The sequence below is a fragment of the Haliaeetus albicilla genome, chromosome 12 (assembly GCF_947461875.1).
Source record: "Haliaeetus albicilla chromosome 12, bHalAlb1.1, whole genome shotgun sequence".
In the NCBI taxonomy this organism is placed as follows: domain Eukaryota; kingdom Metazoa; phylum Chordata; class Aves; order Accipitriformes; family Accipitridae; genus Haliaeetus; species Haliaeetus albicilla.
In genome coordinates, this window is record NC_091494.1 from 20,290,545 (window position 1) to 20,314,111 (window position 23,567).

General features: G+C 48.0%; 1 protein-coding gene across 3 annotated transcripts in view; it reads left to right on the top strand.

The window, feature by feature from the left end:
• NTRK3 (neurotrophic receptor tyrosine kinase 3) overlaps positions 1-23,567 on the top strand; it is a 234,024-nt gene that overhangs the window by 107,586 nt on the left and 102,871 nt on the right. For all 3 annotated transcript variants that reach the window (XM_069798466.1, XM_069798467.1, XM_069798468.1), the window contains exon 12: positions 13,809-13,997. In XM_069798466.1, coding sequence (XP_069654567.1) covers positions 13,809-13,997 — 189 coding nt within the window. The remainder of the gene's footprint in view (positions 1-13,808; positions 13,998-23,567) is intronic.

Genomic DNA, 23,567 nt, shown 5'->3' on the forward strand with positions numbered 1-23,567 from the left:
ATGGCAGAGCCCCCACCCTGGGACTGCCAACCCAGCGACGCGGTGACAGGCGATGTGTTTGCTAGTGCCTGTATTGAAATGCAAGTGGTGTTCCTCACTGACCTCTGATGGGAGCCACGTCCATGCTTGTAGCTCACCGGTGAGGAGGGGAGCGTGCTATGCTGTTTAGAAAGGGAAATTTCCCCAAGCCTTGGAGGAATTAATCATTTTATATTCTGGACTCTTGCCTTCTGACTGATCTATCTGAATTACAGATTAACTGGCAGCGTGGGGACAGAGGAAGCCATTTCAATGAATAGCTCTCTAATTTATTAAAGGGTTTGTTTAGGCTGATGGATCGGCAATGCAGCAAATTCTCTGAGTGGGGAGTTGTTTTCTGTCCCCCTCCACGTCTCCCAACCTTTTATCCTCTGCTTGTTTTATCTGCCTGTTCACAGGACCCCTCTGAAGCTTGATGAGGGTCCCAGCAAGGCAGGTGGAAACCCCAAACCGGTGATAGTCTTTGCAAGTGAGCTGTCAGCTCCCAGAAAGCTGTAATTTTGGAGCCTTTCTCTAGGGGCCACTTCTGTGATTTTTAAGCAAAACCATCACCTTTATGACCAAGGACTATAAATTTTGGAGTAAGGCATGGCATCGTGGAAAACACCAGTGTATTGATGCTGCAGTTGGCATTAGTTGAGCCAAAAAGCATCGGTCCCTTTCCAATCAGTTCTGCCTGAAGAATGTCAAGCGCTTCCCCCCTGCCCTGTAAGTCTACAAAGGTTTCTTGAAAACCTGCAAAACCTTATTTCTTTAGCGATTTTCATTTCAGTAAATGTTGATCCCGGGACTTGCAGCAAAGCTCAACACCCCCAATGCTGTTATTGATGTAAGCATCATGGGCTGGGGAGTGCTAGGGCTGCCCAAACCCCAGCCTCACTTCCTTTCCCAATTGCTCAGCATGAAAGAAAAAGGATTTGTTTATTTGTTTGTGGATATTTCTGACATGGACTTCATATTCCAGAAGAGTCTCGTAATATTGTGGGAGCAGATTCAGGATTTAAACCATTACACAAGTTAAATACATTTTGATTCTGTAAGCAACACACTATTTATCTTGGGATAGAATAAATCTGAGATACTGATATCACTGCCGGAGATCATCTCAAGGAGGGTTGTGGAGGGAAGAAAAAAAAAAAAAGAATTGACTTTCTGAGAGGCAGAAGTTTTAAATTTTCATTGCTCTCATGCATGAACTAAGCCAAACTGTTGTTGCAAGGAGTTTTTATTATTTTTTGACCATGTAAGGATTTATCTTTTGGCCTGAAAGTAAACTTCATGGGTCTGATTTTAAGTTTGGGTCTACAAATTTGCACCCTGAGTGAATGCAGTCGCTCACTTGCTGGCAGGGACAGGGCACACAGGACATCTGCTGGAAGTGAACCCAGTCCATTGGCACCTGCAGCCTCAATGGCTGCTTGATGTTTTCATAAGAACTCCATTTCAAAACATAAAGGTCAAAAGTTGACCAAAAAAGTAACAACCTAGAACTATTTTTGTTTGAAAAATTACAAGCACTAATAATTACTGCATGAGAACTAGATGGTGGTACTGACCAGTTCAGTTTCATGGTCCAAGCAGGAAAACCAAGAAGAAAAACACAGAGCAAAGACAAACCATGTGTTGTGCCAGGTACTTTACATTTTGAGTGCTCCTTCCATTTGAAACCTCTGAGCAATGCAGAGTGGGGCATTTTTTTTTTTTTTTAATGTGTGATTTTTTTTTTTTATCTTGACAGAACATTAAACCAAAATAAGGAGGTCTGAAAATTAATGTCCTGTAATGACAGCAAAATCCCTCGGTGTCTCGGGAATCACATAAATTGGATATTTGGAGAGGGGAAGCGCAGCTCCCTGGGCTCAGAGTGGCTCTGGTTACCACTGGAGAAAATAAACCTTCTCAGCGCAGGGGTGGCCAGGCTCTGAGGAGAAGGCACTGGTGTCAGCACTAAGTGATGTGGCTGGAAGATAGCCTCGTCAGGCTAATTGATCTGGAGCCTTTGCCTTTCCTGCCAGGGCTGCCTGTCTCCTTACCCATAATCCCCACCCCTTTGATGGCCCGTCAGGAATATGGGACTTGGCCCAGTTTTATGTCTATCCAATAACATTATGAAATTGATAGTGACACTTCCATTGGCACTAATTTCAGTAAGAGATTGGAGCCAGAGGACAAGTGGTTTGCTTTCATGGCAGCTAAGCTTTCCAAGTAGATCAAGATGACCCAAGGTTGATCTTGCAGTGGCCAAGACATGGGAAGGGGAGCAGTGGGAGGAAGATGGAGGCAGCTGGTGGACTGGGGCAAGGAGCTAATGAGAAATATGCCCAATGCTTGCCCTCAGCATGCGGTGGCCCTGGCTGGTAGGAAGCTTGTGCTGCAGAGCTGCTGCTGGCAGGGCTTTCTCTTCATGGATGGTGTTTATTAAGCAGTGTTGGGTACCAGTCTCGGCAAAGGTCAGGAAAACCCTTGGGCAGGAGGGCAGCAGTGATCCCAGCTGTTGCCTCTCAGACCTTCAGTGGTTCTCACTGTTTTAAGTGTTTCCTGGCACAGATACAGGTTCCTGCAGCATCGTGCTCTTGGCTCAGGTCAGTCATCCAGCAGCGGGCTGAACATGTTGGTGGTGGAGCTGCCAACAGAGCCTCTCACCGAGACATCACTGGTGGTCACCTTGTGTGCTAAAGGAGCTCCATGCTGAGCAGGTTAGATACCACATCCCAAAGCTTTCACCCAATGCTGCCCGCAGCGTTGAAGGTGATGCAGTTGCTGCAGCCTTAATGCGCACTGTGTGCATGTTCTTTGCTGGCTGAATTGCAAGATAAGACTGTGAGGTGTAGCTTAAACCACTTCTGCTTTCCTCTCCATCTTGCAGCTGTTCAGCCAAGGTCTGGTTTGAGGTGGGGGAGAGCGTCGCCTTGGTGCTGAGCTGGAGTTTGCAGAAGACAGCCCCTTGATGCCTCCCCAGGCAGCCCTTTCCCCAGCCTTGTGCTGCGTTCACATGTTCACCCGAGCAAGGGCTAGGGCAAAATGTTTATCAGTTTGTCACAGTCTCACTCTGTGGTGGCTGGGGGCCAGAAGAGAGGATAAAAGCCTTGGGCTGATGATAAATTGGAAATGCAGAAAGGAAATGCATCTGCTCAGTGCTGAGCAGGCAGCCCTGCTCTGGGCTTGGGTCTTTGCTCGGGTTCACTCAGCCTCTGGGTGCTAGATGCTCATGAGGAGGCGAAATGCCATCGGGGCCATGTGCGAGCTCACAGGTGAATACAGCTATGGGGTCCTGAGGGTTTGGGCAAAGCAGATGCTGCTGCTGCCTTGCCCGTGTCCCCGTGTCAGTGGGACTGTCCCTCTCGGTGTGCTTGGCAGCAGATCTGAGCATGCCTGGATGCCCATCAACGCTGAGCAAGCTGCCATCCACTCAGGAAGGGGTGTGAGTGAGCAAGCATCTCCCTTTTAGCAAGCGCTAACATGACCCAGGGCTCAGCAAGTGCACGTTAGTGCTGTTTTTACGTGGGCAAGGCACGTTGCTTTGGGATACCTCTTGGCACCTCCCGCATGGAGCAGGGGAAGAGCTGTGGTTTGGATCTGCAGATCCTGAAGCTTTTCACTGGAGGGGCTGAGCGCGAGGAATCGGCTGCACATGGGCAGGTTGGGGGGCGCGGAGGTGCTGGGGCCTTCTGTAAACAAGCCGTAGGAAACGCCGCAGTATATAAAGCGCGTCCTGCGAACAGAAGAGATTAGAGAGCTGATATGATGTTATTCCGATTGATTTTGCTGTTGTATTTATACCTGGAGGTAAAGAGCAGACATACTGGAAATCAATTGGCCCCATGCTCTTCCCCACTCCCTCTGCAGCGCCGTTTGAATGAAATGCTTATATCATTTTTATGGTGTGTCTGTGATAGGGATGAGTGAGCCAAGAGATTAATAGGTGCTGCTGAGGCCTTTACCCAGCCGCTGCCCGGCTCTCGCCTTGTAAAGCCTGCACCGCTCTAGAGTTCAAGGTGCCCCTGAGGTGACAGCTTGGTGACTTTTGAAAAAACCAAGACGCAAAACTCTAGTCAAGAGGAACAAAGGGGAAAAAAAGGTAAATGGCAACAAGCAGAGGACTTGGGACAGGCAGGATCGTGCCCAGCTCTGGAGCTGAGGGCTGGGTGCAGTGGGATGATGGAGACCTGGGGGGAAGAAAATGATGTTTTGGCTTCAAATGGAGCAGATCACATAAAGAGGGATGGAAATGATGGCCTTGTGCATGGGAGATAAGGCTACAGTGACCTCATTTTGATGTCTCATTGCACACCTGGTACCCAACAGCCACCCCTCCTGCCCCACCACCCTTTTCTGAGCCTTGACCTTGGGGCTGGGGCAGGAGGGCTGCAGTGGGACCATGCAGGGAGTTTGTCTGTGCACAGATGCTGCATCCCCGTGTGCCCCTGCTCACTCCTTCTGCCTCGTCCAGGTGCGTGTTTCTCAGCCCTGGGAACTGCTGGTGCTGGCTCTGCCATGCCAAGATGCCATCTCAGGAGGTTTCTCTGCAAGAATGGATGTGTTGGACCCCAGCTGGCTTCTCACATCCCACAGGGAGCATGCATGCCCAGTAGTGGGAAAAATTGGCTTGTGAGCAGCAAATGGGGGAAGCTAGATGGGGGAATGATGGAAGGTAACTAGGGATGGGCTGAATGCCAGCACCAGCATTGCCAGACAAAATAGTGTCTTCCTCCCTGCAGCAACAACTGAATAAAACATACTTTTCTTCCTCTCCTGTTGTCTGCATGATTAGCTAGTTGTTTCACCTGACCTCAGCGGTGAAAACCTTTTCCTGTTGGCAAATGAAGTGGCTTTCCAGTATCCATCCCCTATTACATGGGAGAAGGTGTTGGCTTGTTGATACTTAGAGTCAGCAGATCATTGCATTACAGGATCTAAAACATATTCTCCTGGTTACCCCTGTCCACTGTTTAGAGTCCCTTTCCTGGATATATGTTTTCTGAGTTGAAGAGGTTTGGTACTGCTGGGCCAGGAGCTTTAAGCCTAGATATAAGAATTGCTGCTTTGCCTTCCTGTGGGTGCTGGCTGGCTCTGCTGTCACGCACAACCCTGGCTTGTCAGATCCCTCCCTTTTTAATCATCAGATTGTCTCGTTTTTACTGTAAGCATTTTCTGTTGCTTGTTCTGCTGGCTTTATACATTTGTGCCACCATATGCGTTGACTTTATATTTTATACAATTTGATCTTAATGATTTGTGTCTAAGCTCAATAAATAAACTTGAGAAAGGAGGGGAAGGAAAGGACATGAGAGGAGTAGTGGGATCATCTACCCCCGATGGGGCTGGAGTGATGTTCCATACCGGGACTGCCAGGGTGACTGGAGGGTGGAATGGGCAAAGGGAGGATGCACAGGGCTGCCATGGCCCCTCCACCCTGATGCATCCTCTTTTGCAGCGAGAGCTGCCTTCTCCCCCTACAAACACCTGAAAGCATCAGAGAAAGAAGGAAATGTCAATATGTAAAGAAGGAAAGGGGCTTTTGTAAACAGCAGTATTTCAGCAGACTGTTTCATCAGGAAAGAAAGTGCTTTGAGGATCACCTGTGTAGGGATCACCTACTGACAACGGATCTGAGAGCCCTTTTTTATATGAGAATGCATCTGCAATTTATAAGAGGGTGGAAGGTGGCAGCGGGGTGGGGGAAGAGCCACGTGTCCAGCTGGAGCGGTGGTGGGTTCAGGGCTCCAGGGCCTATCCCTCGCTCCCTTTCACCCCAAAGTTCAGTGGGATTGTCACCTCCTCAAGATGTTCAGGGCCCCAAAGCCATCATCTCATTCAGGAGAAGGGAAAATGGATTGCTATTGGCCATTTTCTCCTGCCTTTGCTGCCAGAGGGGCTGGAAGCTGAGGATTTGAAGTAGACCCCTCTGAGAGCTCAAATTTATGTTCTCGAAGTCTTCACCTGCCTGCAAAGCTCAAGGATATGACATTTTATATGTGCTGTTTCCCCCAAAAGCTGATGGGAGAGTCTGCACCCCATAGGCCATGACAGAAGTGGGGCTGGCACCTTTTCAGGCTCCACAGCTGGCCATGGTGTGGTTCGAGCAAAAGCCATGCTGTATGGGCGAGCCCCTGCAGCGACACCCTCCAGCTCCCATGGTGTGTTGCAGGGGTTGTGCAAGGATGCGAGGATAGCCCGGGGTGAATTTAGGGCAGGGAGACAGAACTGAGCTGTATGGGTGTGGGAAAAGCTGCTTGGACCTGGTGGAGATGGTGGTGGTGACAAAGCAAGCGCACAGACAACTGGAATTAGGGGTGTCTCCAGTTAAAGCCCAGTGTTTTGTAGAAGCGAGGGGTCTTCTGTGGCTCAGGGGATGATGCGCCACATGATGAACCATCCTGTGGTTGGGATTGGAGACTCCAGGGATGAGGCGAAGCAGCTGCTTCCCATTGCAGGAGGGCAGGGGACGGGCTGGAGCCCACGGCAGTCTGGCTCCAAGCAGGCCCTGCGTAGGCACTGAGCGCTGACTTGGCCCCTTGCCCACATCTGCCAATAAAAATTAAGAAATTGATTTCCTTTTGTTTGCCTGACAGGACGAGGCTCTCTTTATGAGACAGTAAATGCAATCTTGCTCTGAGCATGGCTAGATTTTTAATTGTATTTGTTGTGCTTTTGCTTATTGTTTTATGAGTTTCCGTTCCCTTCCTTGCTGGTGCAGAGATCAGCCCCAGGGGATGGTTTGATTTCAGCTCTAGCAAAAGGTTGGAATTTTTTTAAAACTTTTTTTTAATTTGTTTGTTTTCCTGATAAGCTGAAGTTCAGAGTTAGTTTTCTATCTGTGTTAAAAATAAATGTGTATGGGCATACGTGTAACTCCAAGTTGTAAAGCTAGGCTGAGAGATCCTGCCTTGGAAGTATCTACTTGCCAGCTGGTGATATGGCCCTTTGAAGAACAGCATTTAAAATTAAGATCAGGGAAATATGGAAGTGCCAACAGAGGTTTGAAGTCAGAGGAGGAGGGGATTTTATATATAATATATATTGGAGTTTAATGAGGTCTGCTTTAGTGCTTGCTATACAATGCATGGTGACCCACTTTACTAGGAGAGCATTTTTTTCTAGTTATGGGTCATATACAGTTCCTAATTAAGTAGGTTAATTATATGGCTCCTTTATATTACACAGGCAAATGCAGATGGCACAGTTAGCTCTTGCAGTGATCATTTTTGATCAAAAAATGATGTTCTGAGAGACAGCTCCCAGAGGCATGGGTGGTGAGAGGAGGATTGCCCTGCAGCCCTGGGTACTCGCCTCATCACTCTCTGCTTCAGCAAACGTAGTTTCTGCCCTGAGCGCATGGCCTAGGATGTAGGTGGAGTTGTCCTTTCTGAAACCACGCTGGAGAGACCACGGTCCCATCCCGGTCCAGTGCTGCACCCACGGTGCCACAGATGCTGCCCAAACCTGATCTGCACTGCCGGCGAGGTCCTTGGTTGGAGTTTCTTTGGAAGGATCAATAAAGGGAAGAGTACTCCTTGCTGAGGGCTGTTTGGTTGCAGGTGAAAAGTGCTGCAGCCTGGGAGGGCTCTGAGCAGTGTCAGACCCTGTAGCTAAGAAGTCCTTGAAAGAAATTTCTTTAACCTTTCCCTTCCCAGCCTGGCAGTGGCTGAGCCCCTGCAGCATCCCCGGGTTATTTCTTCCAGTGCTCAACCATCCGTACTTCTAGGCATTAGGGAAAACATTCAAACCCTAATCTCCCTCAGCGCAATTTAAACCTATTATTTCTTGTTTTATCCCCAGTGGACATGGAGAACAGCTATTATATTTCTCTTTGCTGCAACCTTTTACATATTTGAAGGTTGTTATCACGTGTCCCTTCGCTCTTCTCCTCTCAACACAAAGCATAATTCTTTCAGTTTTCCCTTGGAGGTCATGTTTTCTACACCTTCGATCATTTTTGTTGCTTTGGAGAGGTTACAGCGATAGCAAGCTGGAGTTTTTGTTGTTTCTTCACCTGTCTGCCTTGGAACATTCATTATGTTACGGATGTGTATGAAGTGGCCATTATCTTATCTTCTCCAATCTGTGGTTATTTATGAAATACCCCATATTCCTGAGCCTATGTTTTATCAGAAAGTATAGCTCTTAGCCTTGATAAATAATTTACCATTATGATATGATCACACAAACAGGGGGTCCCTAAGCTATGTATTATTATTTGCTTTATTTTTCTTAAGTAACAAGTTGTCCATGTAACACTGTGAATGAACCAGGCGATTCACAGACATGGACTAAAAGGTATATCCTATTTCACAGAGTTTTCAGATAAACAAGGAGATGAAGGAAAACACCAAGCAAAACTCCAGTTTAGCCACAGGGAAGAGTCCTGAATAGAGAACGATAGGAGATTTTCTGAAAAGCAGATTTTGGGGCAATCTGGAAGAATGTTTGCGCAATATTTGCAGAGATGATAGTATCAGGATGGATGCAAAGCAAGAAGAGCTGGAACATTGCTGGGATGGATGGAGCATAGCCTGACCGGGAGGCTGGGGGAGAAAAGAGTGTGGAGATGAGGCCAGGAATGGTGGTGTTTGAATAATGCATCTCTCTTGGGAAGGAGGAGTTGACTGTAGAGGAGATGTGGGAGGGAAGGGAGAACAGCTTTGCTCCTTGTGATGTTTCCGAAAGCAACGTTTTCAAGCTGCCTTGCTGCTCTTCAGTTAACATCAGATTCATTTTGATGCTAATTTTCTGGTTGACTCTCCCACTAGCATTGCAAAGGGGCAGGTTGGCAGTGGCCGTATGGCTGGGCTGGAGCAGAGGCTGACTGCCTCTTCACCCAGGGGTAGTCCCGGGACATCCTTAATATCTCGCCAGTCTTTCCCTGCAGCTCTGTGGCTCCATCACTGCTGCTGACATTGCTTCCCTGGCAGAAAAACCGCATGGGCTTAGCATGGAGAACAGCTAAACTCTGTCCTTGCAGGCAGCATGGATGCTGCTGGCTGGTGAGACCCCTGCTTGGATGGAAGCAGAGCCATCGAGAGCCTTTCAGAGTACAGACGTGACATGTTTGCTGCTCAGAACATACAAGGGCTTCTTAAAGTATTAACAAATAGACTCTTTTTATAGTTAATATCCACAGTATGTTTGTCCATAGCATAGGCTGAGTTATTCACAGAAACAGCTACTGCATCACTCTTTAGATTTCAAGTTACAGAGGAGCTCCAAAATATTTTATATTGTGTTTTAAGATCAAAGAGTAGTATATCAGGAGATACCCCAGGCTACCCTTGACTACTATTCTGCATTTTTACAGTACAAAACTGGCTTCTTTTCTATGTCCCTCTGCCCATTTCTCTGTCAAGTGGGAGGTAAACCTAAATCTTAAAATCTGTACTCTCTTTTTACTCCATCTTTTTCCTTTAACCTTACCTGGAAAATGCACTGCTGAAGCCTGTGAGAATTCTTCCAAATAAAGCCATTCATCAGCATTATACATCAGAAACTCAACCGCTTTACCTACTTAACAGCAAAAAACATATGCTATTGCCAAGATAGATTAAGAGTTGAAGTCTAGGTAGCTGCTTTGTTTCCAGGAGTTACTAATGGTAGTATATATTTTGAGTGTCAGAGCAATAGTCAAACCTATAAAAGTGATTGGTGACTGCTTGATATCAATGATGTTTTTAAAGTTTGTCTCAGGCTTGTACAATGAGTCCAGCACTCATCTGAGTCTCAGAGGGGCAACAGAGTGGCCGTGTGCTTAGAGGGCACTGTATCTCAGCTGTGACCAGCCAGAAGAGATGGGAACGAAAGAATGGAAGTGATAAAGAGCTACGACTGTGTTGTAAGGAGTTAATGTTGTCCAGATTTCTATACCTCCCACCCCTCCCTAAAAGTTAATAGGAGAAACTTGGAGAAGTCCTCAACTGTAAATTACATCTTTAATCCAGTTATACCTTGTGGAGGCTATTGGGATGAATTGGCTGAATGATATGTTATAGTCCATGCCAGCTTGGTGCCTACCATCATCAGAAATGTTTTTGAAAGCTTGAAAGCAAGTGCATTGCACCCATCGTCTGTGTTCCTTAGGACTCTTGAGAATGTGATTTATTTTGTTTTTTTTCAAGACGTGGAAATACAGTCAGAGGCAGTAAACTGTCCCCGGATGATTGCAAGGGTAGAATATATTTTATGTGGTGTACTATTGCTGTGGTGTCAGGACTGCAACTGCCTTGGCAGTTCTTGGGGTTTCCCACTTTCACAGAAATGGGAAGGGGTTGAGATGGTCATGGAGGATCAGAGTTCAGCTCGGAGGCCTTTGAGGGTTGGTAGATCTTGTAAATGTCTGAGCTTGGCAGCATCAACTTGAGGTGGATGACTAAGAGGTTGAGTCCGTTCACAGGACCCAGTGCTCGCTGGGGAATGGAAGTGCAACTGTGGATCAGTGGAGACATGGTTACCTCTTACCCCATAGATCTTGGACAGGTTTGGGGCATGAAACTAGGGATAACACATGTAGAAAGTCCACCTAAGCAGTGAACAGCAGAAAAAAACCTGTGCAGTGTAAAGAAGATCAGACTCTGGATCTGTTCAATGACAAGGAAACTGCCATCAGAACATCAAGTAATAGATGCTGGCTGTGTTTAGTTTCACAAGAACCCAACCTCCTTGATCATGCCCTACTTCTTTAGATGTAGCCATGTCTTTCTAACCTGCTTGTACAGGGGAACACTGCTGTGATCTGTGGTCCTTAAAAATGAGGAGGTGCTGTGCAAGCAACGTCAGCGAGGGTTATATGCTGGCAGGGCTTTGTGAGCCCCCAAGAACTACGTCCCCAGCAGGGTCTGTGCCAGCCTGACATATGTCCCATGGTTGGTTATGAAACCTACGATCTTCCTCCAGTACTAACGCTGTAGGAGATGTCCTCTTTGCTCCTTGTCACAAAGTTGTGATTTCTGCTCTCAGAGCAGAGGACAAAGACTTCCTTCGTGTCATTCGCTAGCAAGGCCTTTTACATCCCACTGTGTGATTAGGAACCTTCCTTTGAAGCAACACCTTGGCTCCTTAGGGAAAGCAATAAGCCCTCAATAGCCTCTCCCACCACTCCACTGCAAGGGAGATCTTTATGGTGTCTCCTCAAATTATTTATACCAGTCTATACCAGCTGATATTTTTATGACTTGTTTTATGAACTGCACCTTGAAACACAGAGGTCTCCCCTTCCCACCACAGCCGAGCCAGCCAGCAGTGCAGGGTAAGGCCAAAGGGACACGCACACTGTGCAAAAGCCAATCCTCCTGGTTTGCGTGCAAAGACTTGACAACATGAAAGAACAAAAGTCATTCAAACCAAAATTGCCTGTTTGCTTTTTGTGTTTGGAGAAATACAGCGTGTGTAGTCCCAACAGAGGCATCTTGCGGCAAGAGCTGAATTTTGCCTTTGCATCTCAAAAGCTGGAAGTCACGTGGGCCCGGGGAGTAATGTAAAAAAAAGCCAGAACCTGCCAGAAGGAATTCACAATAAAGGGAGAGACTTTTTTTCCTTGTGACTAAAACACCTGTCACGGCTGCTAGGACTCTGCTAATTACACAATAACTTTATTATATCCCACTTGGAAGAACAAACGATACTTGAAGCTCCAAAAATGAGCAGCCTTTAGACTAGATTAATGACTGCATGGAGCCAGTGTTCGCCTTGTCCTCCCAGAAGCTCTGGAGAGTAAAATGGCTTGAAGACTTTGTTGCTAGTACTACATAACAAAGTAATTGTGCAATTAGAAGTAGATTACTGATGGGAGAGAGGCATTTTCTATGCAATGTAGGTAAAAGCCAGGCTTCTCTGAATAAGTTTCAAGCCTCAGTGCAGCATCTCGGCTCATTTTTGCTTGAGCTTCTGGTAGCTCTGGTAGCCCTGGTAGCATCCATGCAGGAGAAAAGGGGCATCTCTAGTTGAGTGTGGTTTTTCTTCCCATGTGAACATATAAGGGAGGTCCTCATGGAAGGTTGCAGTGCAGTCCCCACATTGCCCAGCTCCTCAGGATCATGTGTTTACACAGCATGAACGGCTGTGGCATGGATTAAAGGGTTTCACTTCGTGAAGGAGGTGCTTGTGATGCTGGCTGGCAGGTTGGACCCCAGGACAGGTGAGAGCAGATGGAAGTGGGGAATAATGTATTAATGCCTGATGTCCCCTGAGGTTTCCAGCTTTGGCAGCTGATAGCAAAGACTGAAGTTAAAAGATGTAAAAATAAAATAAAACATAAGTCAAAAATTGGGGCACGGCTGAATATTGTGAAATAGTTCTGTGTGCGAAGCAGGCCTTGGCTCTCAGGTATGGATGTTCTTTCCTTCATCACTTTATTTTACCTATGGGAACAAGCCTGCCATTGGTTTGGGCAAGATTAGAGCAGTGATGTAAAGAGTCCTAGCTGGGGCACGAAGCTGAAGGACCTGGAGCATGGTTGCTGGCTGGCCATCTGCAGGAGGGAGATCAATGTGGGTACATTTGGGCACACTGGTGTTTTGGAGACCTATTCCATGGAAGTAGACAAGGTTGCGTAAGTGGGTGCTGTGGGACTTGGGGGAGGCACGTGGACTGGCCCAGTTGGCTGGGGTGCTGAGATGCTTGGGGAGCAGGAAGGTCTCTTGTGTACATTGACCAAGGAGGTGGGTGCTGAGGGCTCTGTGCTCATGGAGCAGCAACTTCAGGACTTTGCATGGGGGTCAGCGCAGAGGGACCACTTCAAGCGCTCCACCAGGTCCCTCTCAGCCTGGCGGGGATCAATAACTGGTCCTGTGAGCAAGAAGCAGATGGGGAATTGGGATTTAAGAAGTACTTGAGATGGCAGCACATGAATTAGAGGAGATAAAGAGGAGGGAATCTTCTGGGTTTGTTGCAGCTCAGCCTAAAGTTTGTGGTGCTGACTTCTCCATATTTTGCTGGGGCCTCTCTTCTCTGCCATCCTTGGGTGCCTGTGGCCTCGGGGTTCCAGCATGGCACAGGGCTCCTCTCAGGGTAAACACCCTCTGTGTCCTTGCTCTAGTGAGAGCAAATAATGAACACCAGAGAGGCTGTGGAGGGATGGGAGACTCCTATTACTCCCATCCTGGGGGGGTGACTACTTTACCTCATTTTCTTGCGCGTCTGATGGTGGTGTGAGCTTTTTAGGGTCAGGAGGGTAAGGGGGAGATGTTGCCGTTTGTGCTGGTGGTGGGATGCAGCATGAGCTAAGCAAGATCTGCTCCAGTACTTCGTGGGTCCCTGCAGGTATCAGCCTTACCAAAGGTCTCCATGCGTGTGCTGGAGTGAAACTGGAGGAGGGGAGACAAGATGGGCGACACCTTGGGTGAGAGAAATGGTGTGAATATGGGTTTGGGGTGAAATAGATCTTCTGTAGGGGTGATGTTTCTCCAGTCTAAGCTCAGTTATGTATTTTGCCAAGCTTATGATACCAGGGTATACAGGCACCACAGCGACTGATCTATCTTGTGACAGCCCTAGGTTTGTGCAGCACTCACCTCTGCTGTAGTGTCACCTGTGGCTACTTTAACCTCTGCAGGATTGTCAGCCTGGTACCCCAAAACCAGGAAAGAAAACTTGAGGTGTCTTCCCTGCCTTGTGAGCTGCCTGGGGATGGGCTAACTGCCGGGAGTGCTAGGACAGGCATCCGGTCCAGGGGCTGGTGGTGGTCCACTGCTGACCCGCAGGGATCCATACCCGTGTGGTCAACAGGGCTCGTGGGTCCCCTTTCCCGTGTTGTGCCTGATGGATGTGTGTGGTCTTTGCAGGTCCTGTGGCAGTGATCAGCGGAGAGGAGGATTCAGCCAGTCCCCTCCACCACATCAACCATGGCATCACAACGCCCTCGTCCCTGGACGCTGGCCCGGACACGGTGGTGATCGGCATGACGCGCATTCCCGTCATCGAGAACCCCCAGTACTTCCGACAAGGTCACAACTGCCACAAGCCAGACACGTGTGAGTGCCCGATCCGGCCGGAGCCCCCTGCGAGGACCAGGGGATGGGTTGGGGGGATGGGGGAAAGAGGGTGGGGAGGAAGAGGTTAAGAGGATGAGGAAGAACAGAAGGAGGTTTTTGAGAAGAGTGGGTCTTGGTATGGTCCAGAAACCAAAGTGAATCTCAGGTCTCAGAAATCACAACATACATGTAGGTGCTTCCAGAGTAGACTTTCCACCCTCACCTTCACTTCCCTTCACCCTCCCTCCGCCACCCACCAGTCACCTTCCCCCCTTGCCTGAAAGTGCCATTCAAGCTGGGGTCTGCCTTGTTGGCTCCAAGCGTGAGGTCCCAGGCATGAGCAAGAGCTGCCTGGGAGCGTGGGGATGGATGTGACCCCTGCCTGGCTGGGGAAAGGACCTGCGTCCCCTTCCTCCTCCAGCAGTTTCCCAGCCATGGGACTGCCTCCTTGGCTCCCTGCCGGGCCAGGGAGAAGCTCAGGACACGTGGCCATAGGTGGGGTAGATGCGTGGAGATAAAGAACAGGAGGCTTAGATGCTGGATGTCTTGTTCTCATGGGCTTCTGTAAAGCTTTTGCATCTTTCCCGTATAAATCTGGGTTGTGAACTGGGCTCGTTAGACTAGCAGGTGATGATCAAATGGTCCTCTCCATTTTGCGTTCCTAAATTCTGAGCGTAAAAGAAAAGCGCTGGGTAAAAGGGTGTTTTTCTGGGAGTCCTGCACTGCTTCCCATGCAAGTGGTGAGATGCAGCCTCCGTGGCTCGCAGCCAGTAGTTGAGTCCTCCTAGGCCTCTTACCAGCTGTGAGATGCAAGGCGAGCAATGCAGGAGGTCTGGATAACGTTCCTTTCCTGCTATTGCTCATCTTTTTGGTGTGTCTTGGTTCTAGGTAGAACTGGAAAAACAAAAAGCTTGCAAAAAAAAGGGAAAAAAAATCCAAGTTGTGTTATGTCTGTGGCCCAGCCAGAAGTAGGGAGTGCTGCACTGGAGTCGCCTCTGCTCTCCCCTTGGCTGCTGCTGACTCATGAGTGCAGGAGACGTAACTCAGCCCCTGGAAACAGGGAGGAGGCTGATCTCCCAACCTGCGGAAACTCATTCAACATTAAGTACTCAGCAGGAGCGTGCTGCTCCCCAGCCACCACTCCTCCCATCAGGGGATGGGGAGCTGTGGCTGCTGCTCCCATGGAGGTGTCCCTGGGGCAGCCCCTCTCAGGTGCTGCAAGCCGGTGCCTGAGCCGTTATCACCATGCTTCGCTTGCCGGAGCAATGGGGTGTACCCAATGAGTGCACCCGGCTTTCCCTTTGATTTTCATTTTAATGTGCTAAATTTGGTCTGTTTGTAGAGAGGGGAGGAGGAGGGCAGTGATTAGGCAGGAGCAGAGAAGCTGAATGTAGCATGGGTTTTTCCGTGATGTTAATTATGTATTTTACATTTCTTATAGCACTTCATCTCAAAATGATTTACAAACTCTGATGGCTTGGGAGGGGGGCTCCCTCACTTTATGTTTTTTCCCTTCCCCTCCTGTGCTCTCTCAAATCTCTTTGATCTATGCGCCGACCATTGCAAGACGCGGGTGCTGTTGCAGCTGTGCAGTAGCAGAGCTTAAACCTCAAAGGATTAAGTTGTGCTCCGAGTGTTTGCCCTGTGGGGCTTGTCAGAGCTGAACGGGTTGTAGGGGAAGTCACTCGCAGCAGGATTTGGCCTCGGAGTTTCATGGGGCTATTTGATTAGGACCTGAAGAGTTCACAGAGATGCTTGGGGGCGGCATCTGGAGCTGCTTCTCCCATGGAAGATGCCACAGGGGGGAAATGCAGCACTAGTGACAACTGTGCACACTTGGAAATCCACAGCAAATCACCACCTCCGAGCTCCAGGTTTCCCTGCGAGGCAGCAGGGCTGAAACCAAACCCCCCCCCCCCCCCAGGCACTAACACCTTGTTTGGGTGCTAACAAGAGGCAAACCACAGCTGGATGCTGGCAGGTGGAAAGCCTTTCTATTTTTTAGATTTGCTTGTCGTTCATGGGGCAAAACCCAGGCTTTGAGACCAGGTGGATTTGGATTTGGTGTGTGTTTTGTATTTTAGTCCCCAAGACTTTACTTGGACAAAACTTCTGACTTCACCGGTTGCTTTGCTTGAGGCTGGAAAGTTTCATAATTCACCTTTTAAATTAACCATGCTTTGGGGACCATTCGCTGTAAGGGGTTTGTTTGATCTGATGTGCTCTGCTCAACTTAAACCTGAGCTGGAGAATATTTGTTGCTCCCGTTCTCCCTGTGGTTTTCATGCCGGAGGGTTTTTCTTTCCCCCTGTGCAGAGCTTGGACACAAACTCTTCTTCATTTGCTGTCACTTGTAAAGAGGAGAACTCTGGGCTGGGGAGTGCCTTGATGTCCAGCTGAGCCTGTACTGCTGCAAGCTGTCATCTCTCTCCTGCCACCCACCTCCCACAGAGCTGCTGTCCAGCTGTGAGCAAAGGTGCTCCACGGCACCCAGCATCTCTCCTTTTGCACCGTGGTGTAGCTAGAGCAACATCTTCAGCAAGCAATTTCTCTCTCCATTGTGCAGCTTTTCTCCTTCCTTCCTCCAGCAAGCATCCCTGTGCTCTTGGATGTTGTCTGGGTTGAGGACATGCTGATACCCATTGCTGCGCTGCAAAGAGGAGAGCAAACTCTATATGCTTAATGCAGTATTAATAGTACATTGATGTGATATAGATTTCTGTCACCCTCTATACTAGCAAACATCGCTTATCACGCAGGGATGACGGATGTTTATTCCCAGCCACTTAGCTCTGCATAATGGAATTGCAGCTGAAATATGGAGAGCAGCTCCCTGCCTATGGAACTGCAGCCCCTCTTGCTCCCGCTGTGCAATGCGGTCCTGTGGGCTCTTCTTGTTAACGTCTCCTCAAGTAGATAGAGACGTCTTCCTCACTGGGGATGTGCTGTCCTTGCATCAATGAGTTGAAGGGCACAGGAGCCAGCTCTCTCTGAAGTCTCCTACCCCCTTTCTGCTACTGCCTGATTTAGAGAAACAGGAGGGACAAGCTTGGCTCAGGGTCCTTTTTTGCCTCCTGGCTGAGGGCTTCTCAAAGAGCCATGGAAGAAACTGCACCACCCTGTTTTCTTGTGATGAAGCACTGAGTCGTTGGGAAGATGCTTCCCCCATCTTTACACTGTAACTCCACGGCATGCTGGGCAGCACTTTGCAACCAATCCGTGTTTCAGCCATCCTCAGCCCTACCTGGAGGGTTAAGTAAAGAGCTTGGCAGTGGGGACAGTCCAATCACAAATCAATTTCAGAAGAATAAGCTGAAATGGTCTTTTTTCTCCTGATCTTTTGCACATGGAAGAGAAACCAAGTGGCGTATCTGCTTGGCAGATGTCAGCAGGAGGAGCGACAGGTTGATGAGTTTGTACCTCTCTGTATTTGGAAATAAACAGATGAGAGGAGAAGAACAGGATTTGTTGCAGAACAAGCACTGTGGACAGAATATGTGATGAGGAGATACAGTGTATGACCACATGGATCAGTCCTATGATCAGGGGTTTTGGTAATGCAAAATATGATCCAGTCTACCTTCATTTGTGTCCAGAAAATGGCTGTCCGTCCTTCTGGGCAGGAAAAGTCAGCTCATTACAACGGCGAGCTCCTTATCAGTGGAAAAAAAAGGAGCATTGGCTTGAAATAAGTTCATGAGGCTGTTAGTAGGACATAATTTTCATACATATGCTTCTTGGCAGTAACAGCAACTTTTAACCTTAGCTCCATCTCCTGATGTTCAGGATTCAAATTTGCAAAATGGGTAATTATGAGTAGCTGGAGACTTTTGCGGTGAAAGACTGGTAATGTTTCAGAAGGAACATTTTGGAAGATTATTTTACTTTAATGGTAGTAATTAATTATTAGCACAATGCATCAGATGCAGATTAGTTCTTGGATCTGATCTCTCAAGCTTTACTCAAATTCCACAGCACAGTTTTGCAGTTATTCTATTCTCTCATATTTCTTGTCTGACCAAAGAGGTCTTCTCGAGAATGACACAAATCAGAGAAAAAAATTCAAACCTTAATGGAGAAAATTAATCTGGGGGGCAGATCCTTTGCAGATCCCTGTCTGTCTCCCATCAGTGGATGCTCGGTTCCCACCAGTGCTGTGAAGCTAGACTTTTGGGGCAAGTGGTTTGATTTTCGTGGAGGTTGTTGCCAGACATGACTGGAGCTGGCTGTGTTTTCCTCTTCCAGGACTGGCGCAGTCTGGGGACTGGGATGCATTCTCCACACGGGTGGAGCAGCCGTCCTTCCGTAGAGTCCTAATGAGGGTTTTTTTCAACCTCATTTATTACAGGCTGCCCTGACATAATTACATATTCGAAGTTAGTAATTACACATATTCATGCTAATTAAGTAATTAGATATAATTACACTAACTGTAAATACATGGTAATCGGCTAAAAAGAAGTACTTCAGAAAAAAACAAGCAAATCACACAATAAAAGCGCCATCAGCACTCTTTCACTCAGTACCCTGTCTTTATCTTGTATTTCGGTGCAATTTAAAAAGAACATTGTGGTCATTTCAAAAATCATAATTTTTAAACAAATAGATTTCCTTACCTCTGTTTCTAATAGGTCTTGAAAACAAAACTGGGAAGGATATTTACCCTTACCACTGTAAATTCTTTTTGTTTGCCTAGTGTGTTTTGTTCATCCTGGGCATGGGAAGCTAGAAAGTATGCAGCGTTTCTATTTTTGGTCAGTTCATGTTCCCATTTTCACTAGAAACAACACCAACATAAAAATAAAGCCATAAATACTTGCAGTTTCATTTGGTTTAAAAAGAAAACTGAAACTGTTGGTAGCAGAAAAGGGAAACTTTTCTTTCTTTTTTCCCCAGGGATAAGAGGATTTGTCAAATATCATTTTCATGCCATATAAATATGGTGCCCAGTGTGCAGTGACAGCAGCACTCTGCTGCCCAGTGCCCAGCGTGGGGCCAGGCTGTACAGGTCTCAGTTCCTCCCACAGGTCTCTGCTGTTTCTCCAGTTTCTCTAAACTTCTCTTTTCCTCTTCTCTCCTCTAACATGAAAGCCCCAGGCTCTTCTCCAGCAGGACCCAACGCCCATTACTTCTCCAAAGTAGGCACTTGTGGGTCAAGACTTCTGCACTGGGGCTCCTCACTGTCTTACGGTCTTGTCCTTCTCAGTCAACCCATATGCGATACTTTTAGAGGATTTAATGAGGACCTATCAGTAGCTGTATACTTAATTTACATGTGTTTTGCTACTGTGTTCTGTGTCTCCTCATTTGTCCTAGCAAAGCCTGGGTTTCTGGCTTGGGTCTGTGGAAAAGCCCTGACCTCAACGCTCAGCTGCTAGCAGGTAGAAGGCATTGGAGGTCGGAACAACCTTCTGCCTCCAGATTTCTCTTCCTTCTGGTTTGCGGTTGCCTCTCATAGAAACTGCTCTGAGCTCCAAGTGCTGATGTGAATGTCCTGCAAAAGATTTGGATGTTGAAGAAACCCCACAGGCTCTGTCTGGCTGCTTCCAGAGCAGATGTTGCAGGTACCTGAAGAAAAGTGTGAGCAACAAAAATTACTGCTTCTGTCACCCTTCGGAGCAGGAGTCGAGTTCTCCTGTGCCCAGCATCGCCTTCTCATCCCCTTCTCCAGGCTACAACATCTGACTAACAGGGGAGATCCCATGGCCAGTGGGACTCAATCCAACCTGCTCAGCTCTTCCCAGCTCTCTCAGCTGGTTTTCCTTACCTGTGGCTATTTTATGCTCTGCGTCATTTCATCCAGCTCTGAAAGAGCAAATGGAAGAAATATCCACATTTTCCAGAACTCAGAAGTCCAACCTGCATTTGCAGAGGTGGAGTGCCCATCCAACCTCTTGCACCTGTACTTTGAGTTGCAACCTCATGCTTAGCCAGCTGATCTTCAGACCTTCCTGCCACGATGATGGTACAGAAACAGAAGTTTTTCAGGCCATCTTGGAAAGGCTGGCAGAATTCATTGCATATACCTTGCCCCTTGGCCAGCTCTTCAGGTGCTGTCTGTGTGGTTGTATCGAGAGAAAGAAAAGCAGCGTGGTCGTGTGGGAAACGTGGCTCTGCCTGTCCCCTGTCTCCTTTGGAAGGAGCCACTGTAGCCAGCAGTGCAGACCTGCCTTGCTCTGGGTGCGATGTGCACAGCGGCTTGGTTTGCACACAAGCCGATTACCTCCTGTGGCTGCTTGGTTTTTAGATCCTATCTCGGTTACTTTAACGTGTGTTTACTGCAAATATTTGTAGCAACATCCAAGATCAAAGGGGGCCGAGCAGGCTCCAGCCCCTCCATGGGGAAATGATGCTGGCAGCACAGCTGCAGTGGGTACGACACATTGTGCAGGGACATTCCTGGGGACCAGTATCCATTAGAAGGAGAAACCCTAAATCAAGGAGATTATGGCTTTGGGCTCTAACATTGACCTGCCTCCAGAGGGGCTGTCCTGGTGACGGAAATAATCCTGGCTACAGAGATCAAGTAGTCGATGGGGAAGTGTTTTCTCATGCAAATTCTGGCCTGAAAGTATCTCCTCTGGACCCTTTAATCCCAGTGTCTGTGGGTGCAGCAAGCAGGGTTGGTGATTTCGGAAAGGGAGCCCCTGATGTGTGAACTGTCAAGCACTTAACAAGCCAGATGAGGGGAGGCCCTGAGCTGGTTTCGTCCTGGATTTGGAGCGGCTCTAGCACAGCAGGCTGCTCTCACTGCCTGGCAGCCTCATCCCTGCATCAAATGGGTTGGACCGGACTGCCCAAGACGTGCACCATTTCACGGAGGATGTACGTGCACTCCTCATACTCTGTCTTGCATCCAACCCCCTGCTCATCTCATATAGGGGCTCACGCACCCTCCCACTGCTCTTGCAGCATACCGTGGCCCCCCCGCCACACCACCGTCCCTGTGTACATGGGCACGTGTTCCCCACTTGTTCACCCGTGCGCTGTGGGATGGGCATGGTAAAAAACCCTTGCTGAATGAGCTCTTCTTCATTCCCCATGGCACAGCTTCCTGCACGGTGACACCTACACACCGATCACCTCCGCCTCACGACTGATGCTGCCAAAGCACACGTGGATTTCTGCTGAGCACCCTCACAGCTCTGCCTTTCCTCGGCAAAGCCAGGGATGCCATGATGCTCCTGACCAGGCAGTTTCCCTGCCAGGACTTGCCCAAAGCCATCAAAGGTGGTTGCATCTCCAGTTTCTAGTGGGTGTTCAGGGCTTGGCAGCACAGGCATGTTTTTCACCCATTGCAGCAGGGCGAGAGAAAAGGAGTGGGATAAAATGGGGATAAAGCAAGTTTTCATTCCCTACATTATTGGCTATGTGCCCAGCTATTGGTGCTTCTCTCTTTCCAGTTGCACTTGTAGTGCTTTTGATCCCACAGTGCTCTTAAACCTGAAGGAGGTGTCCATGGCAGAGGAAGGAAGGCTCTGTTCATCAGCTAATGCTCCTCATGCCTAGGGCTTCATCCCTGCAAGACAAGGGATAGGGACACAGTGCATGACCTGAGGCTATTGCAAACTCAGGCAGCCCTGGTGCCTGGGGTAATGAAGGGGGTTCAAGAGTATTCTTCTAATGGCTCATTGATTGTGTGAATTTTGCTGTGGGTCACTTTAAAAATAGCTGGTGTGTGTGTGGGTAGAGTGGTGGTACTGATTTCTTTGGACCATCAGTTAAACATTTGTTGTGCTTTTTAATGAGTTTGCTGTGGCTTATAATGCTTGGCTGTTGGGAAAGTATCTGGAGGCTAGGGTACCTCTGCGTTCTGGGGACAAGGGGGATGTGCCTGTGGTACCTGGTCGTGGGGTACCCCCACAAGCACCGGGAGCTCCCAGAGTTTGGAATGACATTGTGTTGTGACTTTTTAGTCTAACTGGCCTGGTTTTCAGGTTTAAAATCTAGCTCTCAGAAGTGCGTGGGAACTCATCGTGGTCAGACAGGAGCTGTCTCTCTGGTTGGAAGATTGCAGGCTCTCATTGTTTGTTCATATTCCGATTAAATTACGATTCCTAATTAAAAATAGCTGCTATTGTTTAGGAGTTGGAGCCGTTTTGCACGACTGCACACACAGCAGGAACACTATTAGTAGCGCTGCGCTGTGGGACAAGAAGTACAGCCCAGGATCTAGCAGAGAAGCTGTACATCAGTAGAGGTTAAAAAAATAAAAACCTACCTTGAGTGCTGCTTTTGGGCTAGACAGCCCAAAATACCCTGTTCAGCCCTGAAAGCTGGGGAAAGACCCATGTGAAAAGATATTCTGCCTAGAGAGCTTCTCATGTCAAAGGGGGCTTTTGTTTCCCAGCCTAGCCTGGTGGCTGGCTCTGGGGAGATGGTGAGCACAGGCGGTGATGGCTCGTGCCTCCCGACGGCATGGGGCAGGCGGAGCAGCGCTGCTCTCTGTGGAGCAGAGCTCAACTGCTTCATGTATATTATAACAAAAGTGCAGAAGTTATCATTCTTGGTTGCTGAACATTTTCAGTCTGCCTCAGCATCCTTCTGGCTGTCTTGCTCTTGTCAGTCGTGGGCGCGGACAAGGAGTGGGTTCACTGGTTGATGGGATGGAGGAAGATGCTGCTGCTAATGGAAGCACCACTTCTGCTGGTGTGCTCCTGAAGCCCTGACCTGAAGCAGCTGTCTTGCACCACTGTTAAGCGTAAAGCACTAGCCTTGTTGAACTTGGCGTGATTTACTGAAGTGAACAGACCTGGCTGAGAACTCAGCAAACCCATTTCCACATGTAGCTGATGTGAGATTTGTATGCAAGTGTCTTGAGGTGAAAACTACATTGAATTCACAGCATGTAAGGATTGCTCTCGATGCCCAGGCTTGTCTCCCATTAAGGCAGGGTTTATTGCATAATCCATTTTTAGATTCCTGCATGCTCACTCCTAAACAGACTGCAAGTTACCTAATGCTGAACGCTGCTTGAATCTGTTTTTCGGGACCCCTCTCCCTGCCCCTACTTGGACAGATCCACGTAAGAGACAGGAACAAACTGAGACTCAGTGAAAGCATGAAAATTTCTGTATGTACATCAACGATCAGGGTGTCCTGCCATCTGCAGCTAAGCGTGGTCAATATGGAATGCAGTACTCAAATTAAGCGATGACTTAGAGCTTCATGTAGACTCAGCTTTTCCTGGTGTTAGTTCCAAGTTCCTATTTGTTGCTGATGTCACAGCATTACCTGTGGTTCTCTGTCACAGTTGTGGGTCTGCAAAAATGTCATGCCTTTCCTTCAGCCCTACTAATCTATTTTTCCTCAATGAATTGGAGCACTGAGTCTAAAGGTTACTATACCTACCTATTTTTATATATATATATATATATATAAAATATATATAAATGTATGGTTATATATATACCATATGAAATGTACTGTTTTATAATGTTTGGACACCTGTTCTTATCTTGCTAATACATTTTAATAGGTTTTACATCATCATTCCCTGTCCCACCACCATACCTCCTTTTTTTTCCCTTTGTGAGGAAAAAGGGATCTATTTACTATTTTTTTCCCCTA